Below are 23,386 nucleotides of genomic sequence, written 5' to 3'. Positions count from 1 at the left end.
CTACAAATTGAAAAATGGCTGTCTATTTTCTAAAGACATAGCTATACAGCAGTCACCCTACAAGGTCCTTCCTCTTTGTGCTTGGGGAAGGTATAACGTATTTTGTGTCAAAGGTCTTCATAAAGTTATGAGTCACTGGTGTTAAAGTATTTTTTTTTTTTTATTGAGTTACATTGTGGTCACACCTCTGAACGGTCCCACCTACAGTGAGGCTTGGGGTGAGCGAATACTTCTACCAGGAAAGTAACCATGCTGCCCTCTGGTGGTTACAACCAAAGGTGAGTGTACTTTATCATAGTACAATTATTAACATTTAGAAATCAGCATTTTGTGTTTCAGAGAATCTTGTCATAGAAGTAGCATTGTTCCGGTCAGGCTTTTTCAGGTCAGGCTTTGTCAAACTGAGTTTGGTGCTAGCAAGCTGATACAATATTACACTGGTACTTTATTGTCAAAGGGCATACGGTAATAACTATTTAAACTGTAAACATAGTAAGGAAATATAAAGGTAGTATTTGTTTCTTTCTGAGAAATGGGGGGGGGGGAATTGTGCCAAAAAAAATGATAAGTTGTGGACCCCCCCCCATTAAAACCTTCTTAGTAGGCGCCGCCCCGCCCAATACTACGTCATCACTACGCGTCCACAACACAGGTCTTCACATCTCACACGTGAGTTCAACTACATTTTGTTGGCTTGCATGATTTCTGATTCATATTTTGCAAGAATTAAACTAAATGTCTCATTTAAATGTTCTTGAAGAATTTGGTAAAATATCCACTTGTTTCGAAAAAAATATCGAGCTAGTTTGTGCACATTTCTCATGCAGGGAGTTAGCATGGAAGCCTTCTCAGCTGTGTTCGTCTTTTAGCCAAACTCCTTTTTAAAGAATATGTCCATAGGTGTCACTGCTTATCGGCAACCCTATTGACCTCGTAAACATGACTTATGACACCGTCTGAATCATTTGTAGCCAAATGTACTTAAGTACTTACTGTTACTTAAGTCCCTTGTTTACATATCATTTTCAACTTGGCCTCCCTAACATTGACCTCGATCACTAGTCTTACGTATCCTCTAAAAAACATTGATGACAGAAAAAGTGTTTCCGCTGTAATTTTTCGAAACTACATTGGCGGTCTTAATTAGTGTAACATTAGTTTAATTTCTAATTGATTTCTTATTAAGTTTAGCCACATTTTTATTATCCGATCAGACAAGCCTGTAATAACGAATAATTTAGTATCACTACTAGTATTATAGGTAAACACTACTCAGCGTAGTTATCACATTGGTAATACTATTGCATAAAGCACTTGTAATGCATTAAAGCCCAACACTTTAGTAACATTAGTGTACAGTATAAACCAATGTTAATAAAGCCATGCTGTTTGATGAATCAGGAGAATGTGGACTTAACCATCAAACTCCGATTACTTCATGTTTTCCCCTCATCTGTTCCCTGTTCCAGCCAGAAGATCAAACTGAGCATCCTCTCTAACAAGAAAGACCCAGACTTTCTACTTGTAACCTGCATGCTGTAAGGTCCAAGCTATGCTGACGAAAACGGAGGAAAGGAAGCCACAGAAAGGGGAAGGAAAGAAGAGGAGACATCCTGGTGAAGATGGAGAAGGAGGAGAAAGCAAGAGGAGGGGAGGTGAAGAAGGAAAAGGGGGTCAGGGAGACGGCGGCAGGAAGCGTCTGGACGCCCTGAGTGTGGGCTATTTCCGCCGAGTTGGGGAAAGACTCAGTGAAGGCTTTGAAGATAATGAGGAGAGAGGTGAGACGGATTCTTTTTCTGGACATTTGAGCAAGCAATGACTGGAAGTTGATTAAAGTTGGGTATGTGCAGCAGAAAAGCACATTACACTAAAAAATGGTCAGATCTATAATAGGGCTGCTAATATAAATAAATATCTTTGGGTTATTGGTTGGGAAAAACAAGCAATTTGAAATTGTCACCTTTAAGTCTTTTCTGACATTTTATAATAAAAATGAATAGATAAATTGATTGAAATCATTGACAGATTAATCAAACATGAAAACAATCTTTGGTTGCAGCCCTACTCACATTCAGTCCAAGATATTCTAAGAGAAACCAGACTTTGTAGAGTTATTTCACCAGGACTCATTCATGATGAGAAAAAATCTTACATCAATTCTGAAGTCGTCAAGCAATACATATCAATACATTATCCAGTCCTGCTGTGCAAGAAGTGCATGATGTCGCTTTGCCTTCTTACCCTTCTTACTAGTAGGCCTGCAAGATTAATCGTTATAAAATCGCGATCTCGATTCGGCCCTGTTCACGATGACATTTTTAAATAACTTCAATTTTTTGGGGATTTAAAAAAAATAAATTAATATTTATTTTTTAATTTTTTTCATGACTTTGATTCTCATGTAATTATACGAGCCGACTGCATCACAAACGCTACTACTTTCTTCTGTAAGTTTTAAACATGGACTTTATAAAAAAGGTTTTAAAGCGCTCCCAAGCGCTGCAGTGCTCTCCCTTCTCTTCATTGAAGCCTCTGTGTTTACAGGCTTGTGGTGATGCCCAATGTGCTATAGGTGCCAAAAAAAATCTATGTTTGGTACTGCCGATTTGTTTTGTTTTGTCATGGTTCATGTGTGCAGTAAAAGTTACACTTAGTGAGAAAGAAATCGTGGCAGAAAATCGTGATATCAATTCAAAGCTAAAAAATCATGATTCATATTTTTCCCTGAATCGTGCAGGCCTACTTACTAGGGTATCAAACATTGGCATCAAATGTTTGGTCACATTCATAATCTCTTTACCTAATCTTTACTCAGAGATCCTCAGTCCCCCTGCCAGTTTTAGACCGTATTTTACTTTTTGTACAGCTGCTTGTGTTTGAACTTTTACAGAAACTTGGCCTCTGTTGTTGAAAGAACAAGAACAGGTTAAAATTGAACTAAATTATCAAAAACAATAAAACCTGTAATAGAGTAAAATTTGCCTCTAAAGGCAGGGGGAGAAATCTGAAGAGCTGCATGTATACATAGCTTTCAGTAACCAGATTATTACATTGCATAAATGCTTTTTCCAGTTACCCACGTAACCTGGTTTCAATGACTAACCTGGTTACTTAAGTACATGTAAACACACTGTTAGATAGCAGAGATAGTGATAGAAGAGGGACATCCGGCGCCGTCAGGCTTTAGTCTAGCAATGTACATTCGTTGAGCCAGACTACCTGAAATATAACAAGCAGGTTAAGCTGCCAGTTCCATTATAGTTATATTTTTAGTTGACTCCGCCACCGCCGGAATTTCTTGTCTCTGACGTTTCTAATGACCTAATATTTGTTGTTAAATATCAGATGCGCCATCACTGCCTGTATATAATTTCTCTCAACTCTTGTCTCTTTGTTTCTTCTGTAGAGATGTTTGTGGAAAATGTCCTGACAGAAGTGAAAGGTAAAGCGACGGTGGTGTCGATGGACCAGACGGGAAGCATCACCCTGCAGCGGCTGCTCCCACTGTGCAGTCCTGACCAGGTGGCCGCGGTGCTGGCTGAACTGGGTGGAGAATTAGGGTCAGAGTTTAAAGCGGTTTCTTGTGATCGGTGCGGCGGCCACGTAGTGGAGAGTGCAGTCAGACAGATATCCAGGTGGATAGGTAAGATTACATGTGTCATGACTGAGTGGTAGACTGCTCATCTTCAGTGTATGAAACGCTTTGCAGTAAATAGGTAAATAACAACTCGGCTTTGTTTGTCTCGTTTGTATCCATTCATCTTTAGAGTCGTCTGCTACCACAGAAGAAGAAGAAGAGGAGAGTTGTGGAGCGCTGGAGGCCCAGGTGTTGTCTTTAAGTAAGGCGGTGAAAGACAACAGCGAAGAGTTCATCAAACATGTCCATGGCTCACACGTGGTCCGCACACTTTTACATGTGCTGGCAGGCTGTCTCGGACCAGCCCGCACCGAGTCTCGTCCAGGTACGCACACACACACAAATTCATTGCTTGGCCTAACGCGGGTTTTCAAAGTCTGACTCTGTGGGACCCCTATCAGACAAATTTGACAGACAACAGCATTCACCTGTCCCTTTCACCTCACGCAGTGTCTCCACCTCACGTCTCTCCCTCCACATCTCGTTGTCCGGCAACATTGAGTCTAGAAAGTGCTGTCTAAGTGGCTTTTCACCCTTAGAAAACAAGTGTAAAATGTAAAAGTGTAAAATAATTTCATCCATTAATGTGGTAGTCACCTTAGTCTCTGCTTTTTTTTTTCCAACAAGAAACAAAGGAAGAAAATAAAGCTTTTGATCTGTTGGCTAGTTCTTTGAGAGGCCGGCCCAGTGTGTCAGACCTCTACACAGAGGCTTGTCTCTTTCAGCTTGTGTTCATGTCGCCTTTGTTATTTTTTTTCCCCCAGGTGCAAAAGAACGCAACGTTGCTCCTCAGCTGACAGACTTTGAGATTCCCACTGCATTTTGGTACGAGCTGAAAAGCCTTACAGAGACCTTGATGGACAACGTGAATTGTGAGTCATTGTTTCCTCATCGTAGCCAGAACAAAGACGACTTTGTATCGTGGTTAACTTTATCACAGAGGGGAAAATCACGGTATTGCAAAGCAAAAGGTGCTGTCTGTATCCATTTCTCTTAACTTAAATATGTTTTCACATCTGTTTCTATTTCTATTTTAGTTTCCATTTTTTTCCATATTTATTTCAATAATCATTACTATTCATTTTTAACGTTTAACAACGTTAAGTTGTAGCTATAGTTGGAAAAGAAGAGAAGAATGTGTGCACTTAACTTTTTTGAATAGTGGTTGAAGTATGATTGCCCCACAGTCTTTTAAAAGGGAGAACAGGTATTTCAAATAATCTGGCAGACATCCCCAGTTCAGCAAGCACTGTCAGCAATGCTGCCTCCCTCTTCTACTCTGCTGATGGCTTTTAGCAGAGCTCTCCTGCACAGGAACAAAAGGAAACTCACAACTTTTTAACACACAAAACAGAACACAGTGTCTGGGTAAGTGGAGAGAGAGACCGCATATGTCTGAGATGCAGCTCATCCAATCTGCCTCAGAAGTGATGAAGGCTGGAACTATTAAATATAAGCATCATGAAGTCAATTCTTTTAAAATTAAACGCAAATGTATTGTAAACATGGGAGTACAAAAGTGTTTTCTGCTTTTACTTAGTATTTATCAGAAAGAAAATAGCATTATCTGTTCATCATGTCTAAAAGGATGTTTATTTGATCACAGTTTTGAAATCCTGCAAAAATGTTGATCCAATTGCAACATTTAATTAAACATTGCACATGAACGCACATGCTCGCACACGGCATTCCTGCTGCAGATTTGACACTATTCCACTGATCTACAGTTGGTGTCGGTAACACACAAAGACTTGTAGCAATGTGTCCCCAAAGGCAGTGACAAAGAAGACTGCAAGCTAGCAAACAAAAATCTTGATACGGCTCCCTCCCTAACACCCTTAATAACCCAAAACCTAGTTTGACATTTCTCTCCTGCAATTTCTTGATACTTATCTGTCAACATATACACCCGGCCGTACCCATATATCAACAATAATATCAATAAGCTCTAGAAGGAAATGCATTCACTACATCTATTAGACCTCAAGGATACACACGACCTGTTTTTGGTGAGAAACACTGAATGTAAATATAACTTTTGTTTGCCAGAGGGCACCTTTAAATTAGCAGAAGTGTCTAAGAAGCATTGTCCTCTCCCGTTGTGTCCCTTTCCTTCCTAGTAAGTGTGATCGATGCTGTTGCAAGTGTCGTGTTCCAGACCATGTTGACTGTGTGTCACAGAAAGCGGCCTAAACTCTGCAAACAGCTCCTCAAACGCATCATGGAGTACCTGACAAGTCGCAACGCCGCTCCAGGAGTGAGGTCAGACAGTTCCCCCATTTGTCCAGCAATGCGTCGCTGTGCCATGACATGTCATGTAACTGCTGGCTTTGTTTCTGCGCTCCTTTTTCTAGTCCACTTCTGGTCTTTCTCAAGGACAAGGCCTCCAGCCACCTCATTGAGACGATCATACAGCTATCCCACAAGTCCCTTCTCCGGGACCTCTACAAGAACCACCTCAAGGGTCAGCTGGTTGACTTGGCCCTCCATTCCATCGCCAACTTCCCCATACAGAGGCTAACCGCAGCCTCGGCCAAATACAAACTGGTTGGTCATAATGTCTGCGTCACACGGTGCAGGATTAGAGTCGGGATTTTGTGATTGCAAGGATTACTCCCATTTTCTTCCTCGCTCTCTTTCTCCGTAGTTCCTGAAGTTGTTTGATGAGCTGATCCAAGGCGTGGAGGCCATCTTGGCTGCAGGTCACATGGGTGTGATCGTCCAACTGGCCGAGAGCTGTGCAGAAAGTGAAGAGAAACAGGAGGAGATGATGCAGTGCCTCCTCCGTGTAAGCGCCAAAGGGTGTTTGTAATTGAGATGTAACGGTCCACATGGGTCTTAAATCAATATAACCATACCCTTGTTTTTATTTATTTCTCCCTCTTTTATGACTGAAATCAAAAGTGCATTACACCATAAAACTACTTATTGTTTTATTTGTGGGTGATGAAAACCGTGTCGACATGTTACCTCCCAGGCGTTCCACTGTGCCGAGCCCGGCTCTCGACACGTCAGCTGCCTCCCTCTCTTCATGTCCCTGATCACCTATGAGGTGTATTACCACTCTGACACAGCAGAGGGCAACATACAGACAGAGGTAAACAACTGAGAGAAGTCTAATCGAATCATTTGGGGCATTGGACGTCTTGACATTTCAGATGAATAATTAGTGCAAAGCTGCACGACAAATGAATGCACCGTGCAGCACGTTGATGTTGAGGTGCAGTTCTCTGTGTGTTCTTGATCGTTTCCAGGTCCCCCTGTCGTCCATCTGTTACCACGGCTCCCGGCTGGTCCAGGCACTGGCCAAGTTCAAGGAGCGCTCACTCCTCCTCAGCAGCCTGCGCACTCTGAGCCCCGCTGACCTCCTGACGCTGGCTTCTGACCCGTCAGGCAGCCACGTCCTCCAGGCCCTCATCACCACATCCAGTGACAAGGGCAGAGGCAAGATCCTCAAGAGACTGGAGGTACGGCTACAGGGGCATTCTATAAGAATATTGTAGAATAGGAAGCTGTTACAACATGAGAATTTTTTCTTTTAGCTATTCACAGTTCCTGTTTGCAGTTGTAGAATACTATTACTGACATTTAGCCTGATGAAGCTTGTTCTTGGTTTTTAAATTGGATTTGTTGACAATAACAAAAATATAGAATATCAACAGCCCTATCCATTAAGATGTGATAGGCCATGCTGTTGTTGAATTTCACAATAACCGTTGCTGTCCACTGTCAAGAGACAGATTACAGCTCTATTTCAAATGCTGCTGCTGCTTATTACTGTTTTAAAAATGCCTCCAGTCTCTATGTAGACTCCACCCTCTGGAGGAGACCATGAAATTAAATGTAAGCTCATAGAGAGCCAAAGTCGAAGACGGAACTTCCCGGTTGCTGTTGTCTTAGGCTACATTACCATGTTACCATGGCAACTACCAGCAACGGGCGGAGTATACATGCTGCCTCCTGTTCACCCCGACACACGCATGCCCAGTATACGAGAATGTTGATGAAATACGCGGTTTGGGCGAGTTAGATTAAACGGAGATTAGTTCTTCTACTGGGGCTAAAAACACTTGTGCGCACGGAGCTTTTGGCTCAAAACTCTGCTTAAAAACCAAAACGTAGCAATGTAAATGTATCCTTAGAATGTGGAAAGTAAACCCCAGGGAAATACAATTTTTTTCAGAAAGACTGATGAAAGAAACACTGAATGAGTAATAGCATTGAGTTACAGAAGCTTGTGGAACAGAGGCTAGCCCAGACGTGACATCATGACTTCAGCTCTCTATAATAATTGGATGTCTTTTGTTAAGTAGTCATTGTGGCTACAGTAGCCACTGTTGGAGCACTGTAACGGAATACAACAGGCCTTTACCTCCAAGACATCCTTGTGGTTGTTTCTGTGTTTGTTCTCCCTAACTGTATTCAGACTGACATTCTGACTAAACACATAGCTGCTGTTTAGATAGAACCCAAGACCTTTTGAGTACTATTTTATCCTACAACTAACCATTATTCCCTGGAAAATATTTGGCATTTGTAATTGTGTTAGGAGGATAGTTATACACACATCACATCGTGTAGGTGCAAGGCTATTGAAAATCAGCGTATTGACTCCACACCACAAAGTCAATGGACAACAGCTGTGGTTATCCATCTGTGCCGCCCAGGGTGATTAATATCTCAGAGTGACCGTCAAACAGTACACAATGAACACTCATACATAAATCCCAGTGGAAGTAGAGGGACAACAATGCATCAAATATATCAGGTATATCAAAAAAAATCTCAACTATATGAAAAAGAAATTGTTGTGAGTTGTAAGTCACATGAAAGAAAAACATTGAAATATTGTACACTACTAATAATAAATTTAATTTGTATAGCGCTTTTCAAGGACTCAAAGTCGCTTGAAAAAGTATTAAAAGCATACTGTATTTCACCAGGAAATCTCCACTCATCTAAACATTTTTCCATTAACATACACCAGAATAGATGTTTGGTACCTAAAAAAAACAACTAGAAACTATACCAAAACTACCGGCATATTAATACGTTTTTATTTCATATTCTTATTTCCGAACCTGAAGAAATTAACATTTCTGTTTGAAGTGAAACATTATCGACTACACAGGGACATTATCTAATCTAATCACTCTCCATGTTGACTATTTTGTCCTCCCAGGGCCAGTATGTTCAAATGGCCTGCTCCAGGTTGGGTAGTCGGGTGCTGGAAGCCGTATGGAACAGTGCTACAGTCAGTCACAGGCAAAGCATCGCACAGGAACTAGGTAATACAAACCATTGCCCAAATCCTGACTCTAAGGGGTGGCTTGATAGATTGTTTTAATTTTGGTTTTACATTTTGTCTGTCAATGACTTCCTTTCCCATCTCCCCTTACTTTCCAGTGCTGAGTGAAAGCCAGCTGAGGTCGGATCAGTTTGCTCGCCATGTGTGGGCCAAATTTGCCCTCTCCCACTTCATCCACAGAAGAGCTCACTGGCAGGAAATACAGACGGGCGAGTCCAAGAAGCGGAAGCTGTTCAGTGAAATCCTTGAGTAAAAAAATACATATTTATATAATGTGTTAGTGTATTTTGCTATGAAATTGGATAAAATAAAATAATGAAGAAAATATTCTGTATTTGTGTGCAAATTTTTACCTCCTCAAAAAAAAGCATGGATCCTCATTAGCACTGGTCAGAGTGAAATACAGTGGAAATATCATTTTACCTTTTTAAATAATCTCTGATGAAAATCATTTTAACAGTTTCTGTTCAGGTGCTTGTGGATGCTTTACTTTCTACGTAAGTTTCCTGACGTGAGTGCGTGCCTTGACCTCAGCTAAAAGTTGGAGCTAAAAGAGGAGCTGCTAAACAAAACTGGCCATAGCAATAACATAATTACATCATTCTGTGTAAAATCAGCTGATGAGTTTTTTTTGTTCAAACTATTTACATGCTGTTTGACACCAAAGAAAATCTGTAAAATATTTTTGGTTAATTTTGAGAATTGCATAGTTCTTTGCTCCTGGGAACTTTGTCATTTTCTAGATGCGAGCGGCTCCTAATGGCGTCGTAAAATAGTTCTATACACACATTTCATTTGTACTATTTGATGTAAGGAGCAGCATGGCCACTAGGGGGTCCTAGTGTAATGTTTAAGTGAGTAGAGCAACACAAGCTCTCATGTGAAACACCAAAGACACGCAGACACAAAGACAAAAACAAGGTTTTTTGGCCATTAGTATTGCTGAATAACAAAGCTAATGCAGCAAATATGTAAAAGCGGTCAGACATTTGGAGGAAAAAATGTCGGTATGACGTAGATCTGAAAATGATCAGAAAATCTTTGAAGCTATAATAGACTCTTCTGTTCCCCTGAATGTTGTGCTTCCTCATAATTCCATAATTGAAACAAACAAATTCAGGATGTTAGAAATTGCTCTGTGCCTCCGCAGCGTGGTCCTTTTGTTGCAGGCCTGTGGGACAAAGCATTAGCTTAGTCACAGAGGGAAACATTGATTATGTATTGATTTGAAAAAGGAAGGCCTTTATCTTGGCAGATGCTTCTCAGTAAAGAAGCACATGGCCAGGAAGCCACGCTGCAAGACAGCACATGTCATCAGTGTGGGTACAACAACAAAGGCCACCATACCCCAAATACATTGTAATTAATTAACAGTTTGAGTTGCCCACACAGACAGCATGCAGTGTTCTATACTGGACATACTGTAGCGACTCCCTGTCAGGTGTAGACCACTTTATAGAAAACCCCCTGTGGTCCAGTTCCTTTTTACATTCTTTTTTTTAACACACTTTAAAAAATTCAGTCCGTTTCAATCCCAAGATCTTAAATCAAAATAGAAGCCGTTGTAATTCAATCCAACACAGTAGTCCTGTAATGAATGCTACCTTTTTAAAACTGTTGACACTGTGCTGAATCAACTGCATGGTCATTTTAAGGCTCTAGGTATTGTTGCTCTATTATATTGTATTTTATTGTAGGATGTTTCTAATATTCTTTGCCCTTTCACATTATGTGAATTAAGTGGAAAAATATTAGAAACATCTTTCAATATATTATAGAGCAATACATTAACACCAAAGTACAGTCTCGAAACAGAATGGAATTAAGAATTGGCATCTAAACACATTAAAAGGTTCCATATTGTAAAAAGTGAAACATTTTTTGTATAATGCTGGTCAAGATGCTATATAAATACTGTGAAAGGATCCAATCCAAAGAGAAATGCAGACAGCCCTTATTCAGAAACGGTGCCTTTAAAAAAGCCGTCAGGACTTCCGTACGATTGTGATGTAACAACTATACTCATATATATATGACAGTGCCGTTACTGTCATTCCCCAACTGTGATGACTATACAAAGACACCAAGAGCACAGATGCTGAAGACCAGGATAGGGTCGATTTCAATGTGAATTGCGCACGACCTGGGCTATCAGCCGGGGCGGTTCGAATTATGTGATTGGTTGGAAATGAGAGTGGGACAGTCGTCACAGGTCGCCGAAAAAACAACAACATACATTTTGTCACACTGTGCTTTACACTGGGTTTTCACCATAGACTGTATAAACTAGGATTTTCACAGGCAGCTTCAACAACAGCAGAGCGGAGAAGTTCAATTAATTTCCCAACAGTCCGCTGAAAGTGAGTGCTGTGATGTTCACTAGTCTGCCTTTTGCAGAGCCGTAGCGGAGTTTTACTGGCAAAACTGCCTGTAAAAATGCAGCGTTAATTCAATTCAATTTTATGTATAGTAACAACAGTTATCTCAAGACACTTTACAGATAGAGTAAGTCTAGACCACACACACTATAATTTACAAAATACCCAATAATTATCCCAGGAGCATGCATTTAGTGCAACAGTGGCAAGGAAAAACTACCTATTAGGCAGAAACCTCGGACAGACCCAGGCTCTTGGTGGGCGGTTGTCTGCCGGTGCCGGTTGGGGGTACGATGAACAGTGGCAATTCTGGTCACAATAAAGATAATGATTAGAACTATGATTAGAAATAGTAGTTGTAGTAGTTCATGGCGTAGCAGGGCACTGCAGGGCATAGCAGGGCATAGCAGGACGTAGCAGGGCACTACAGGGCGTAGCAGAGCGCCGAGCAGGATCACGACGACTGCTGCAACCATGATATAGGTGCCACCCTAATCCAAGGTAAACTGCGTTAGAATGTAAATGTATGAAAATAAGTTTTGTTTAATTCTCTCAGCACTGCCGCGCTTACTTGTGCAAAAATGAGGGAATAAGCGCGGCGGTGCTGAGAGAATAAAACAAAACGTATTTTTACTGATCAGGGTTCAACCCTCCTTTTGGAAATTCAAACCAAGCCAGTCAACACAGATCACCTGGGTCAACCCGGGGGCAAATCATAACAATTACCTTAAGTGCTAGAAATGGCCAGGGCTTTACGTCATATTCAGTGAACAGCTAACTTGTCACATACTCACATAGAATTTGTCATTGCAGTAGGAAGAGAGAAATTAAGCTTATTTGGTTTGTTTCGCAGTGATTAAGTTCTAAAGCACAAATAAATAACCACCAAACAGATTTTGTGCATACTGATTTCTTCTCCTCTGCATAGTTATTGCAGCAGCTGGAAAAGGAAGTAGGTTACTCTAGTATCAATTTTTGACTATTTTAAGTCAAGGGGAGAACATTTCTCTTTGTTTGATTTAATCTAAAGTAAAGTTGGGCTTTCCTGTCGGCTTCACTACTCAATTACTCAAAAAGGACAGAGAAAAAAGAGAGAGATTTGCTCTCCCCAGCAGCCGCACTGAACTGCAGTCTGTTTGCTCACGGGTTGACCCAGGTGATCTGTGTTGACTGGCTTGGTTTGAATTTCCATAAGGGGGGTTGAACTGTGATCAGACAACCCTAGCCCAGTAGTTGGTGTGAAAGAGGTATAATAGACTGATCTTTGAAATTGGTCCAGTATTGAGCGAGAACGCAGTAACTGGCCGCAAACTGGGCTGCAATGAAACCCAATAAGGCAATTGTGCACCCTCGATTTTTGTCCACTAAAAGTGAATGTTTTTGCTACTGACAGGCTCGGATTGTTAATAAAGTGTCTGACAACATTATCGATCTCACGAGATGTGGATTTGGTGATTTAATGCATGAATTACTGCAGGATGTATCATGAATTCCTGTTGCTCACTACGAGTTTATGTGATTAATTAACACTTAATGGATCATCAATTAATGAGTGTTATTAACTCATACTTACTCTCTGAAAGCAGAACAGTGACTGTTCTCATTACATTTGACGCTTTAAGTCACAATCAGATTTTTCATTAATATCCAGGTTTTCTTTCTCACTTCATTACAATGTAAATTGTTAATGTGTCATTACACATTTTTCCCCTGATTTGCCAATGGCCCCTGCTAGATGTTGTAAATGGAATATAAATTAAAAGATGTGAATTCACCCAAAACACTCATTACTTGATGATCCATTAGGCTTCAACATTACATTCATTTTAACTTATGCAACTAATGCCATACACACTCATAGTGACTTGATCATTTCTTAACAGTGAGCATCAGGAATGCATGATACATGATACATAGCCTACTAAATGCATTAATTAATGCATTAAATCATCATGAGTGATGCACTAGATATGCATTACTTATATGATTGTTATTAGATATTTCAGTCTTGCAAATTGCAGAGCATATTACACAAAGAGATGAAATTACCACAGTTTGATATAGCAGGCTTTAGTTGCACTATTGCATGCCAAGCTTTGATCAGTTGAGTTTTAATGGCGGCCTCACATCAGGGGATAGCTAGTCTATAACCACGATGTTCCACTTCCAGGATTGGTCCATTGCCGCCGGAAATTCCGCCAGATGTCGCTCTTTACAGCCGGCTGTTACCTTCCGCTTTCTTTGTGTTGGAATTTTAAACTCCGGTCGATTCATGAGGACTATGGTTAACTGCTCCTCAGATCTCTGCCGGGTAAATCCAGACAGCTAGCTAGACTATCTGTCCAATCTGAGTTTTCTGTTGCACGACTAAAACAACCTTTGAACGTACACGTTCCACCAAAACAAGTTCCTTCCAGAGGCTATTTTGGAAAAGGCACTTGGGGCTCCGTCCGGCGCTTAGCACGATTGTGATTGCTTTAAAGAAATGCCAATAAACCAGAGCACGTTTTTTCTCCCCTCCCGGAATGCTGTGTGGACTAGCCAGACTCTCCTCCGCAGCGCTGTGGAGGAAGGTCTGGAAATGCGAGATTAGGGGATAGCAGCACCATCCCATGATATTGCTTGGTAGCAGGACCAACCCCTGACAGTCTGTTCTCAAACCAATCCGGGTCTTACACCGAACTACTTCATTTAAAATGTGTAGTTGTGCAGGCGACAGTAAAAGCTCAAATTTAAATATCTTGATGCTTTCACATCTCAGTAGCCTTCTTTTAGCTTGTAATTAAATCTCTGTTGTTTGGAGTTTTGTTTTACTAATTTTTTTTTCATACTTTTATTTTGATTTTACTAAACCCATGACATTTCCTGTATGCAACATATTCAGGACAAACTTTACATTTTTATCCCCTCTACTAAGACTCTACCAATAGAAAAAACTCAACAGTATGATATTCATTTCCAACAAACATTTTTGCATTGGGTAAAACATCAAACCACTAGAGACCAATGATTGGGTATACTTTTGTCTTATTTATATGTTTGTAAATGCAGGTGTTAGAGATGAAAACATTATTTTTTTAGGACACAAGGAAGGGGTATAATTTGGCAAAAAACAAACTGAATAATAGTTCTGTAACTTAATAAGCTATTAGCGACTAAGGACCCACTACGCAATCTGCATGTGCTACAGTATGTTCCTAGCTAATGTGACTAAAAAACAAAAGAGTTTGAGAAAGCCTGAGAATTTTTTCAGAGGAAGCAGAGATAAAATACAGAAGGTATGTGTGATCATTATTGTGATACTTCTGATTTAAAGAAAAGAGTTAGATGAGAAGATTGATTATTGTGTTGGTATCATAGACTGTATATTAATGGACAGCGCATGTGTGACGTCACCCATTGGTTTGTGGAGATCTGCTATCCGCCGTCGAGTTTGCCGTTATGGGCGCAGCCATCCTGGTTGCGGATGTGACGATTTTTGACGAGAGGGAGGAGTGAGGGAGGAGCTGCTTACTAGGGTTTAATCCCGGGAGACGGGATTCCCGGGAAATCTGATCAAGACTATTTCCCGATTCCCGGGAAAGGTTATGACGGGAAATGGGAAATAAAATGAAAAACACAAAGAGGGCGCGTCTATTGTTGTCATAGGCTAACATTGATGCAGGCGACGGTGCCGTACCGTAGCTACGGTAATACAGGCTCACTAAATTCATTCACCTGCAAGAATTGTTTGAAGCTCTTAGTACTATTCAGGCTACATCCGTGGAGGCGGAGAGAGCGTTTTCTATCTGCAGCCAATTTGTCACGGAAATCCGAAACTGCCTGAGCGCAGAGTCTATCGACGCTCTCTGCTTCTTGAAAGCACACTTCCAGAAGAAAAAGAAAGAAGGGCAGGGTGAGAATGCATTGTAAACTAAAAGAAATATGTAGCCTAAGTTGTCACGAGTTCAATGCAATGCTGATATTGCGGCAGTGTTCAATTCAGTTTTACATAGGCCTATGGCCCTGTCTTTTTGCAGTGCACAGTTGTACATTTCAGTGGGTCGTTTTCTTTAATTTAGATGAACTTGTATGTGTTTAAAAGAGAAATATGCCTGCCCTAATAAAGAAATATTTGGTTAACTTCGAGTGATTATTCCCGTTTGCAGCCGCTTATAAATCTCAACAGCCACAGAATGGATTTCGTTTAACAGAATGGTTTAGGAATCATTCAATGGTTTACTTTAGCAGATTTCGTTAGTTTTTATAATAGAGTTCTGTAAAATATTGGTTTTATAAGGGTTGCCTAGATTTTCAGGAAACAAGTCACTTCTTTTCTGTGAATGGTCCTGCCCCAGTATCAGCCATAACTACAACAGAAAACTTCTAAAATAACATTAAAATACAATTAGGCCTATATAAAGAAATCTCCTGCTTCCTTTTACCTGGCTCAAAAGGCTGGATACGCTAACACAGGCTTTTCCGGTGTTACAAAGAAATCTGTGACCCATCAAAATGTGTTACTGTAGCGCCGTCTACCTGTCTCAAATCATTCTGTGACTTCGCGGGAAAAATCAAACCCGGGCAGTGGCCTTACTAAATCTATATACAAATAACGTTCTTGTCACGGTTAGTCTCGTTTGCTGTTACAGATCATTTAAGACCATTGTATGAAAAATGACAGAGCTTCAGAAACATTAAAAAGTGACATATAGTCACTTTAAGTACATTATGTAATTACATTACATTAAGTAACTTAAGTTTAGGTAAGTAACTGTTGACTTTTGGTTTTGATCGGGACACAAACAGTGGTCTCTTGGGTGAAAGTCCTGTGTTTGTTTGGCCATGCATCCACCCTGACCTCCTCCCTATACAGACTTTGATTAGAAGTATAGTGATACGTCAAAAATGTATGATGTAAGTGTTTGCAACTTAGGTGCAGTCATGTTTCTTTTTCCAGTTGTTCAGACGTTAAGACACTAGTTTTACTTGATGCATTGCACTGTGTCCAACACATTCCACATTACATCCATGTGAGCTAATGTCGAAATCAATACTAATCTTGTGATGGCATCTAGTTATAGTTTTATTTTGCAGAACACATGATTTTCTCTCACCTTTTGGTGCTATTAATCCACATTACTGGAGACCTGAGCATTGCATGAGCCATTCAGCCCATACTGAGGTCGATTTGTGCCTTTGTCTTCAACCTGCTTTTAGAACCACTTGGCCTTATCTTTTACTCTGGGCTTCTTGCTTTGACCAAAACTGTTTTAATTACAGTACATGTGCTGTACTCTGAGCGTTGTATTCAAGTGATACTGGTCTAGCTCATTCTCGCTCCCTTTTATTGTTTGGTTATTATAGGTCTGTGCATGTATAATCAGCTCTGTGCACTCGGGAGACAAAGCAGAGGAACAATGACCTTTGGGGTACAATGAGCCATTGCTTCTTAAAAAAACTAATCACATGGATTCCCCTGGGAATTCAGCAATGCGTCCTTTAATGCCACTCAATGTCTGGCCATCAGTGTAGCCTCCACATGCCCCAGTCTATCCCCAGATGCACTACACAGACCACTTCCAATATTACCTCCTAACTGACATGCCTACACCCACGCCTCAGGAAAATATGCATCTCATTATTTGTGCACAGTGCTCGCTGAAAATAGTCTTTATTCGGTGCAAAGTGAGCAGTAAGTTCGACAGGCTTTCACTGGCACACAGTAGGTGGTTTTTCGTCTTTTAATCTCCCTCTGTCTTCCCTGCTCTCGAGAAGTATTCTTTTGCCCGTGAATGCCCACAGAATGAGTCAGCGTCAGAAGAAAAACAGAGAGAGGGAGGATTTCTGTCACGATTTGAGAGACTGATAGGGTGTCACAAAAATACATTGTATCATATTGTCCTCGTTTCCCTCTGTATTTCCTGCAGGCGTCCGTGCAGCTGTCAAATGTATGCTATTATCTGACAGTTATTTGACCTGTTTAAGGCTGATAAAAGCCATTAAGTGTCATTTTCTGGTCTGCGAGACATATTGTATAAAACCCTGCCTGTCTCTGTTTGAAGAGTTTGCCTTTTTAATTGTGTTTATCACCATCTGTCTCATTCACCTGCTGGGGGAAAAAGTAAAAAATAAAAGAAATAAAAAAAACTGAAAGTCAACATAAATATATAATGTATAATATAGGACATTTGAGATGCCAAAGGACTCTAGGACTCATCATCTCCTTGACAACAGTCTCCAAGCAACCATTACTCCTCAAAAGATTTCTCCAACCCCATCTCTCTCTCTCTCTGACTCTTTCTCCTCAACCCCTCTGTCTCTATGCCAGTTATCCTTCCTCTCAACAGTCGTCCCATTTACCTACTTCAGATTATACTTATTGTACCAGCATCAATTGGCTGCAGGGAACCATGTTCTTGCTTTTAAGTGTGAGGTGCTTCTCCACACCTGCTGACAACTATGGTGGAGCAGAGAGATGTGAGGCTGACAGAGATGTTTTCATAGTTATTTGTGCCATCATTTTTTGGAGACTCCTGCCAGTGTTAAAGGAATAGGCTAATCAAGTATTGGTGCATTTAGCCTACCTGTTTAGTAGTGAGAAATCAAACCCCAAATCCTAGTAGGTCATTAGCTGTGGTACTCAATGCTAACATATATTATTACACACCATGTTAACCTAAGGTGGACAACTATTGATTTTATGGCTGTCGATCTAACTAACTTTGTTTTTGAAACATGTATTTCTCTTCATTACATTTTTTATGAAACGTTTGCACACTAACACTTAAAGCTATAGTGCGTAGTTTCTGTCTCCCCCATGACGAATTCTAAAGTAATGACAACAACACTGTTGGCGTGTCAACATGATACAAGCCTTCCGTGATCGTGCATGCGCGCCCACCCCTCCTCCACGCAGTTGCTAGTAGCCAAGGAGGACACAAAGGATTAAAAAAACATGATGGACTCTTCAGAAGAGGTAATTATCTTCACTAGAGCTTCTGCGTGGGAAAGTCGCCGGACGACACAATCTTCTAAACATAGCCATACTGAGATATCCAGAGAGAGTTGTGTGGGGCTGATAGTCTTAATTAGCTTTGTAGCAACTCATTTTGCAATAGCTTGAATGTAACGGACGTTAATTAATATCAAAAAGTTACGCACTAAAAGCTTTAAAATGTATTTCTGATTTTGTATGTCTACATTTGTGTATGCCCTTTGGTTGTGTTTTTTATGTAAGCTATTACAGTTTTCTACCACACCCTCACATGTTTTTGTATTTCTTCAATGTAATTTGTAGTTTATGTTCTGTGAAACAAATAAACTAACCTATACTATGCCAGGTAACCAGCCACTGCTTAATTATTTGTTAGCTGTAGACAGTCTCCTGTGTCTCCTATTGTAAAGTAACTAAAGCTGTCAGATTAATAGTGGAGTAAAAACAATATTTATCTCTGAAATGTAATGGAGTAAAAGTAGAAAGTGGCATGAAAAAAAAGACTGAAGTAGTTAGTGCTGAAAACTTAATGCTGGCTCTGTCGTGGGCGTTGAACTGGAGTGCATCACTTGAATATCAGATAAAAGGACCCTGAACAAACTGCTCAACATTTTGGCTACAATGACTGTCACTCCACTGCACTTTCACAAAGCAGAAGAGCATGATCAGCTCAAGACTACGCACACTGCCATGCACAACTGACAGACTGAGAAAGTCATTTGTCCCCAGGGTCATACAACGCTACAATGTTTCACAAAAGGGAAGAGGAGAGAGGGACTTCTCTGCATAATCTGTCTGCCTCTCTTCCCTCTCCACCACTTCCACTACCTCCTACAACAACAGTTATGTACTGACTGTCCACTGGCCCACTGTTTACTGCTTACTGTTTATACTGTTACACTGTTTACTGGCTATATTAGCCCATATGCACAACCCCTCCCTCCCTCCTTCCCCCAGCTCGGACTGAGGTCTAACTTAATACTTGAACAATGGCTGTAACCCTATTACTTCAAAACTCTAACATTGACTGTTGACTTGTGTCTATCCTACTGTCTACTTTATTCCCTTATAATGCCAATATTTAAGGCTTAATGCTTATAATGCCCATATTTAATGCTGTCTTTTTTTAAACTTTATCCTTGCACTGCTATAGTTTTTATATTACCATGTTTACAACAACTATCGGCTTATATTTAGCATTAGCATCGCTAGCGTTAGCCTTAGCCAACTCCTTCACCACTAACGGAGCAAGCTGGAAAATCAAACTTTTCCCGAACACCGTGGGGAGGAGGGCCACAACATCATGGCCACCAACACAACTCAGCAAAGATTGTTCTTGCTCGGGCTTTAACTTCTGGATATTCGGCAGCGTTGCCACAACGGACCGAATGGCTTCGCTCGCATCTTTCTAGTGCATGTCCTCAACGTCATTGTTCTCAGCCACTCCCTCTGTTCACTGATTGGACCTACAAATATTTGACCGGAGAAAACCCAAGAATATACCACAAACCCAGACGGAGTACTGAAGGGAAATGAAAATTGAGCGGAAGTAAGTAGGAGGGTGGAGCCAGGCTAAATAAAGTATCTATCTATCTATCTATCTATCTACCTCAAATTTGTACTTAAGTACATGACTTGAGTACATGTACTTATCTATTCCACCTCTGGTTAAAGGAATAGGGTAATCAAGTATCGGTGAATTTAGTCAAATCCCAATTCTTGTAGGTCATTAGGTGCTCAATGCTAACATATTACACACCATGTTAATCTAAAGACTGTTGATTCAGAACTCATCCATGAAACAACAGAAACTATGTCAGGTTACCAGAACACGTTAGCCTGGGAAAACCCTGACGAACTTCTGGCAAATTTGAGATTTGCTCTGCAAGTCACTCTCAGTTACAACTGAGAAGGGTCTGGTGTCAACCAGGCTAAGAACACGTTATTTTTTTTTTTAGGCATGATCCGTCAAAGCCTTCAACCACTCAGAGCCACCGTTCATGGAAAACGTCATCATCAGAACAGCCTTTAATCGGGGCTGGTATTGACAAAGACTGATAGCAAACGGATCTACAATTTAAGCTTAGACAGTAGTGATTATGCTCTAGACAGCTAAATGATAGCGTATTGCTAGTGTCATTCATTCATTCATTCATAGCCCCTTTGTGACTAGTTCTATCTATTGCACCCACTTAAATAAATCAGTTGCTAGTAGGCTTTGACTTTTGATAGAATGCAACTACAAAATACTCAAGATAGTCCGCAGACTTGTGAGTAGAAAAAAAGTGTTTGGTTTTTAAACTAGACTGCAGGGAACTATGGCCATTTTATCAACAAGTATGAGGTAAAACTGCGCAAAAATATCATATAAGACTATACTCGCTTCCATTTAGCTTTAGAAAGTGCTCCAAGTTCTCTTTTGTTTGTTATTTGCTGTATAGTTGCTAGATATATTATGTTATACGGTCAGTTCACCCATATTGCAAATAAACATATTTAGCCATGCAGATATGTTTGCTTATACTTGCCCAAGTTTTGTAGTAAAGTTATCTTTTTTTATTCTTTTTTTTTACAATGGAGGTTAACAAAAGAAGGTTTTTTTTCCATCATTGGTAGGCACAGCATTTGGGGTCGATGCTGTCGTATTCGACAACAAATTACACGTTTCATATTCATAATATTAATAACTTGTAACGTTAGAGACTTACTTTTTTTATTAGAAGAGAAATGCGCCATTTCACCGAGGTCTTCCACGCGATTCCATGCGAGCCTTTTAAAAGTTTCTTCATCCAGCCTGGATTTACAGTGTCGTTGTACAATAAATCCATAATGATGAATCCATAAATCACTTAACATATTCTTTGATATCTCCGCATCACTTCAAGCTAGTGTCATAGACAAGGGGGTAAGCCTCTCTCCACAACACGTACCTCCGATGGCGCCATTTTGATGCTAACAAGCACTCACCCGCCGTTAGGATTCCATTGACTGCCATTCATTTGGACGTCACTTTGACAGCGAATAACTTTACATCTGGAGCGTTTAAAGACTGTATTTGTCCATTGTTTATTTCTAAAGAAACACAACAATGTATAAAAGGCTCCATTACCTTGTATCTCACATTATGGCTCCATAGCAGGCGTTTTTATAAAAATAGGCTAACGATTGTGTCATACCCACGCGACTTTCTGTCGCATAGTAGACAAATTACCGTACAGTACAGGAGAAGCTCACAGGCAGTTTCGACTTACATTACATAGCTGTTTAAGTTTAATTACTAATGTTAACTAGCATTTTAGTTAGCAATAATTAGCCTGTGCCTATGTTATCTCCTTATATATACCTATATATATCTCTCCGTCTCTGCAAGATTGAGAATGATTGAGATTTATCTTGGCACAGCTACCAGAAGACTTACAACTTCAAGCTCAGTTGGAGGCTGTGCAGTTACGCTCAGCCCGAGCAAAATCTAGCCCAAGTTGAGAGGCTCCGCGCGAGATGGCGGCAGCAACAGTCGAGAAATTGCGTTGCTAAACTTTAAAATGTTTTTCTCACCTTCAAAGTGGAATTTATTTGAAGCAAATAGCTTGTGACTCTCATTGACCATTTTCTGAACATCTATGTTTTACATTTGCTGTAAAACCAACAACTGGGTCTAACTAACGGGAGTCTAGCTAGTTAACTCCGACAACTGACAACGAAGACGAACAAGCTAATGGGAATCACACTAGCTAGCTAACTCAGACAACTCACAACAACAAAGACGAATAAGCTAACTGACAACAACAAAGACGAACACTACAAAGACCTCAACGATGGGGGATAAAAGAACAAAAGACCAAGGTCAAAAAAAAACCAAGTTGTTCACATTCTCCTCAAACAAAAACTTGACAGAGGACGTCATGGAAGTTGTGAAAGCGGGAGATATGCACTCATATAATAACACTAACCCAGAAGTAACTCCACTTCCAGACTCAGCACTATGTACACCGGCTACAAAAACAGGAAAACGGAGCCCACTCTCTCTGAGATGCAAGATAATATTGTAAGGCTTGTGGCCGAAAAAATTAAAGAAAATGCCGACTGTCTCGCAATACTGATTAAGAAGAATACTGATACAATTGAGGATTTGAAGAAAACTTAAGAATTTCTTTTCCAAGAAGTATGTGACCTGAAAAAAGACATTACAACAGTCAAACAAGTCAGTGATGACCATCAAAAGAGAATACCAGTAATGGAAGATAAGATGAACGAGATGGAACGTTACCACCGCAGATAGAATCTGCGGCTATACAGCCTACCAGAGCAAGAGGGGGAGGATGTGAAGCAGCGTGTCGTGGACATCTGTAGTACAATCATATCAAACGCTGGAGAAGATCTACGCTTCCACATTGACGTGAGCCACAGAATTGGAAGGAGAGACAGTGGTAAAACTAGGCCAGTGATAACAAGATTTACATCCCGGTCGACGAAAGAAGTGCTGTGGAAATGTGCAAAGGAGTGGGAGTTCCTCAAAATAAAGAAGCTGAAATTTGGAGAAGATTTGACCACAAAAGACAAGGAAGCACGCAACAAACTTTGGCCACGGATTGAAGAGGCACGCAAGCAGGGGAAAAAGCCTTCTTTGTCGGAGCCAGAGCCTTTGTTGATGGTAAAGAAATCAGAGTGTAATAGTTGATGGAAAATAAACTCCACACAACTGGACTGGAAACAAATATAAAAAGTTACATTTATGCTTTGTTGAAAGCTTACTTCTAAAGCTTAGATCTAGTCTAAAAATAAAACTAAAAGAAATAGTGTTCTGAAGTAAATTAAATATTGAGATTCCACTTTTAAGGCACTTTCATCCCAAAAAATATTTTCTCAATGTTAGAAAAGCACAGTCTCAAAGGTCAGATGTATATAATCTTATGCCTGTTGCAATTTATTAATATTCAAAAGGTGAAGAAAAGCATTTTGCACACGGTTCATTTAACACTAGTTTTTCTAGATACCTTTTTGTTTTATTGTTCAACCTGTCTTTGTCACTTTGTTCATTTAATGTAAGGGGTATACGAGAAAAGGTAAAGAGGAAGGCTATTTTTTTA

The 23,386-nt window shown here is 40.3% G+C and overlaps 1 protein-coding gene across 1 annotated transcript; it reads left to right on the top strand.

Annotated features, from left to right (window-relative positions):
• The first annotated feature begins 612 nt into the window (after positions 1–612).
• nop9 (NOP9 nucleolar protein) lies at positions 613–9,272 on the top strand. The gene is made up of 12 exons (XM_078264733.1): positions 613–669; positions 1,470–1,778; positions 3,407–3,643; positions 3,768–3,962; positions 4,402–4,509; positions 5,758–5,899; positions 5,992–6,184; positions 6,285–6,425; positions 6,615–6,734; positions 6,892–7,104; positions 8,820–8,925; positions 9,044–9,272. The coding sequence occupies exons 2-12, from the start codon at positions 1,553–1,555 to the stop codon at positions 9,196–9,198; spliced, it is 1,836 nt and encodes a 611-aa protein (XP_078120859.1). The 5' UTR covers positions 613–669; positions 1,470–1,552; the 3' UTR covers positions 9,199–9,272.
• The last annotated feature ends 14,114 nt before the right edge of the window (positions 9,273–23,386 follow it).

This window comes from Sander vitreus, chromosome 12 (assembly GCF_031162955.1).
Source record: "Sander vitreus isolate 19-12246 chromosome 12, sanVit1, whole genome shotgun sequence".
Taxonomy (NCBI): Eukaryota; Metazoa; Chordata; class Actinopteri; order Perciformes; family Percidae; genus Sander; species Sander vitreus.
This window is presented reverse-complemented; position numbering and strand designations above follow the sequence as displayed.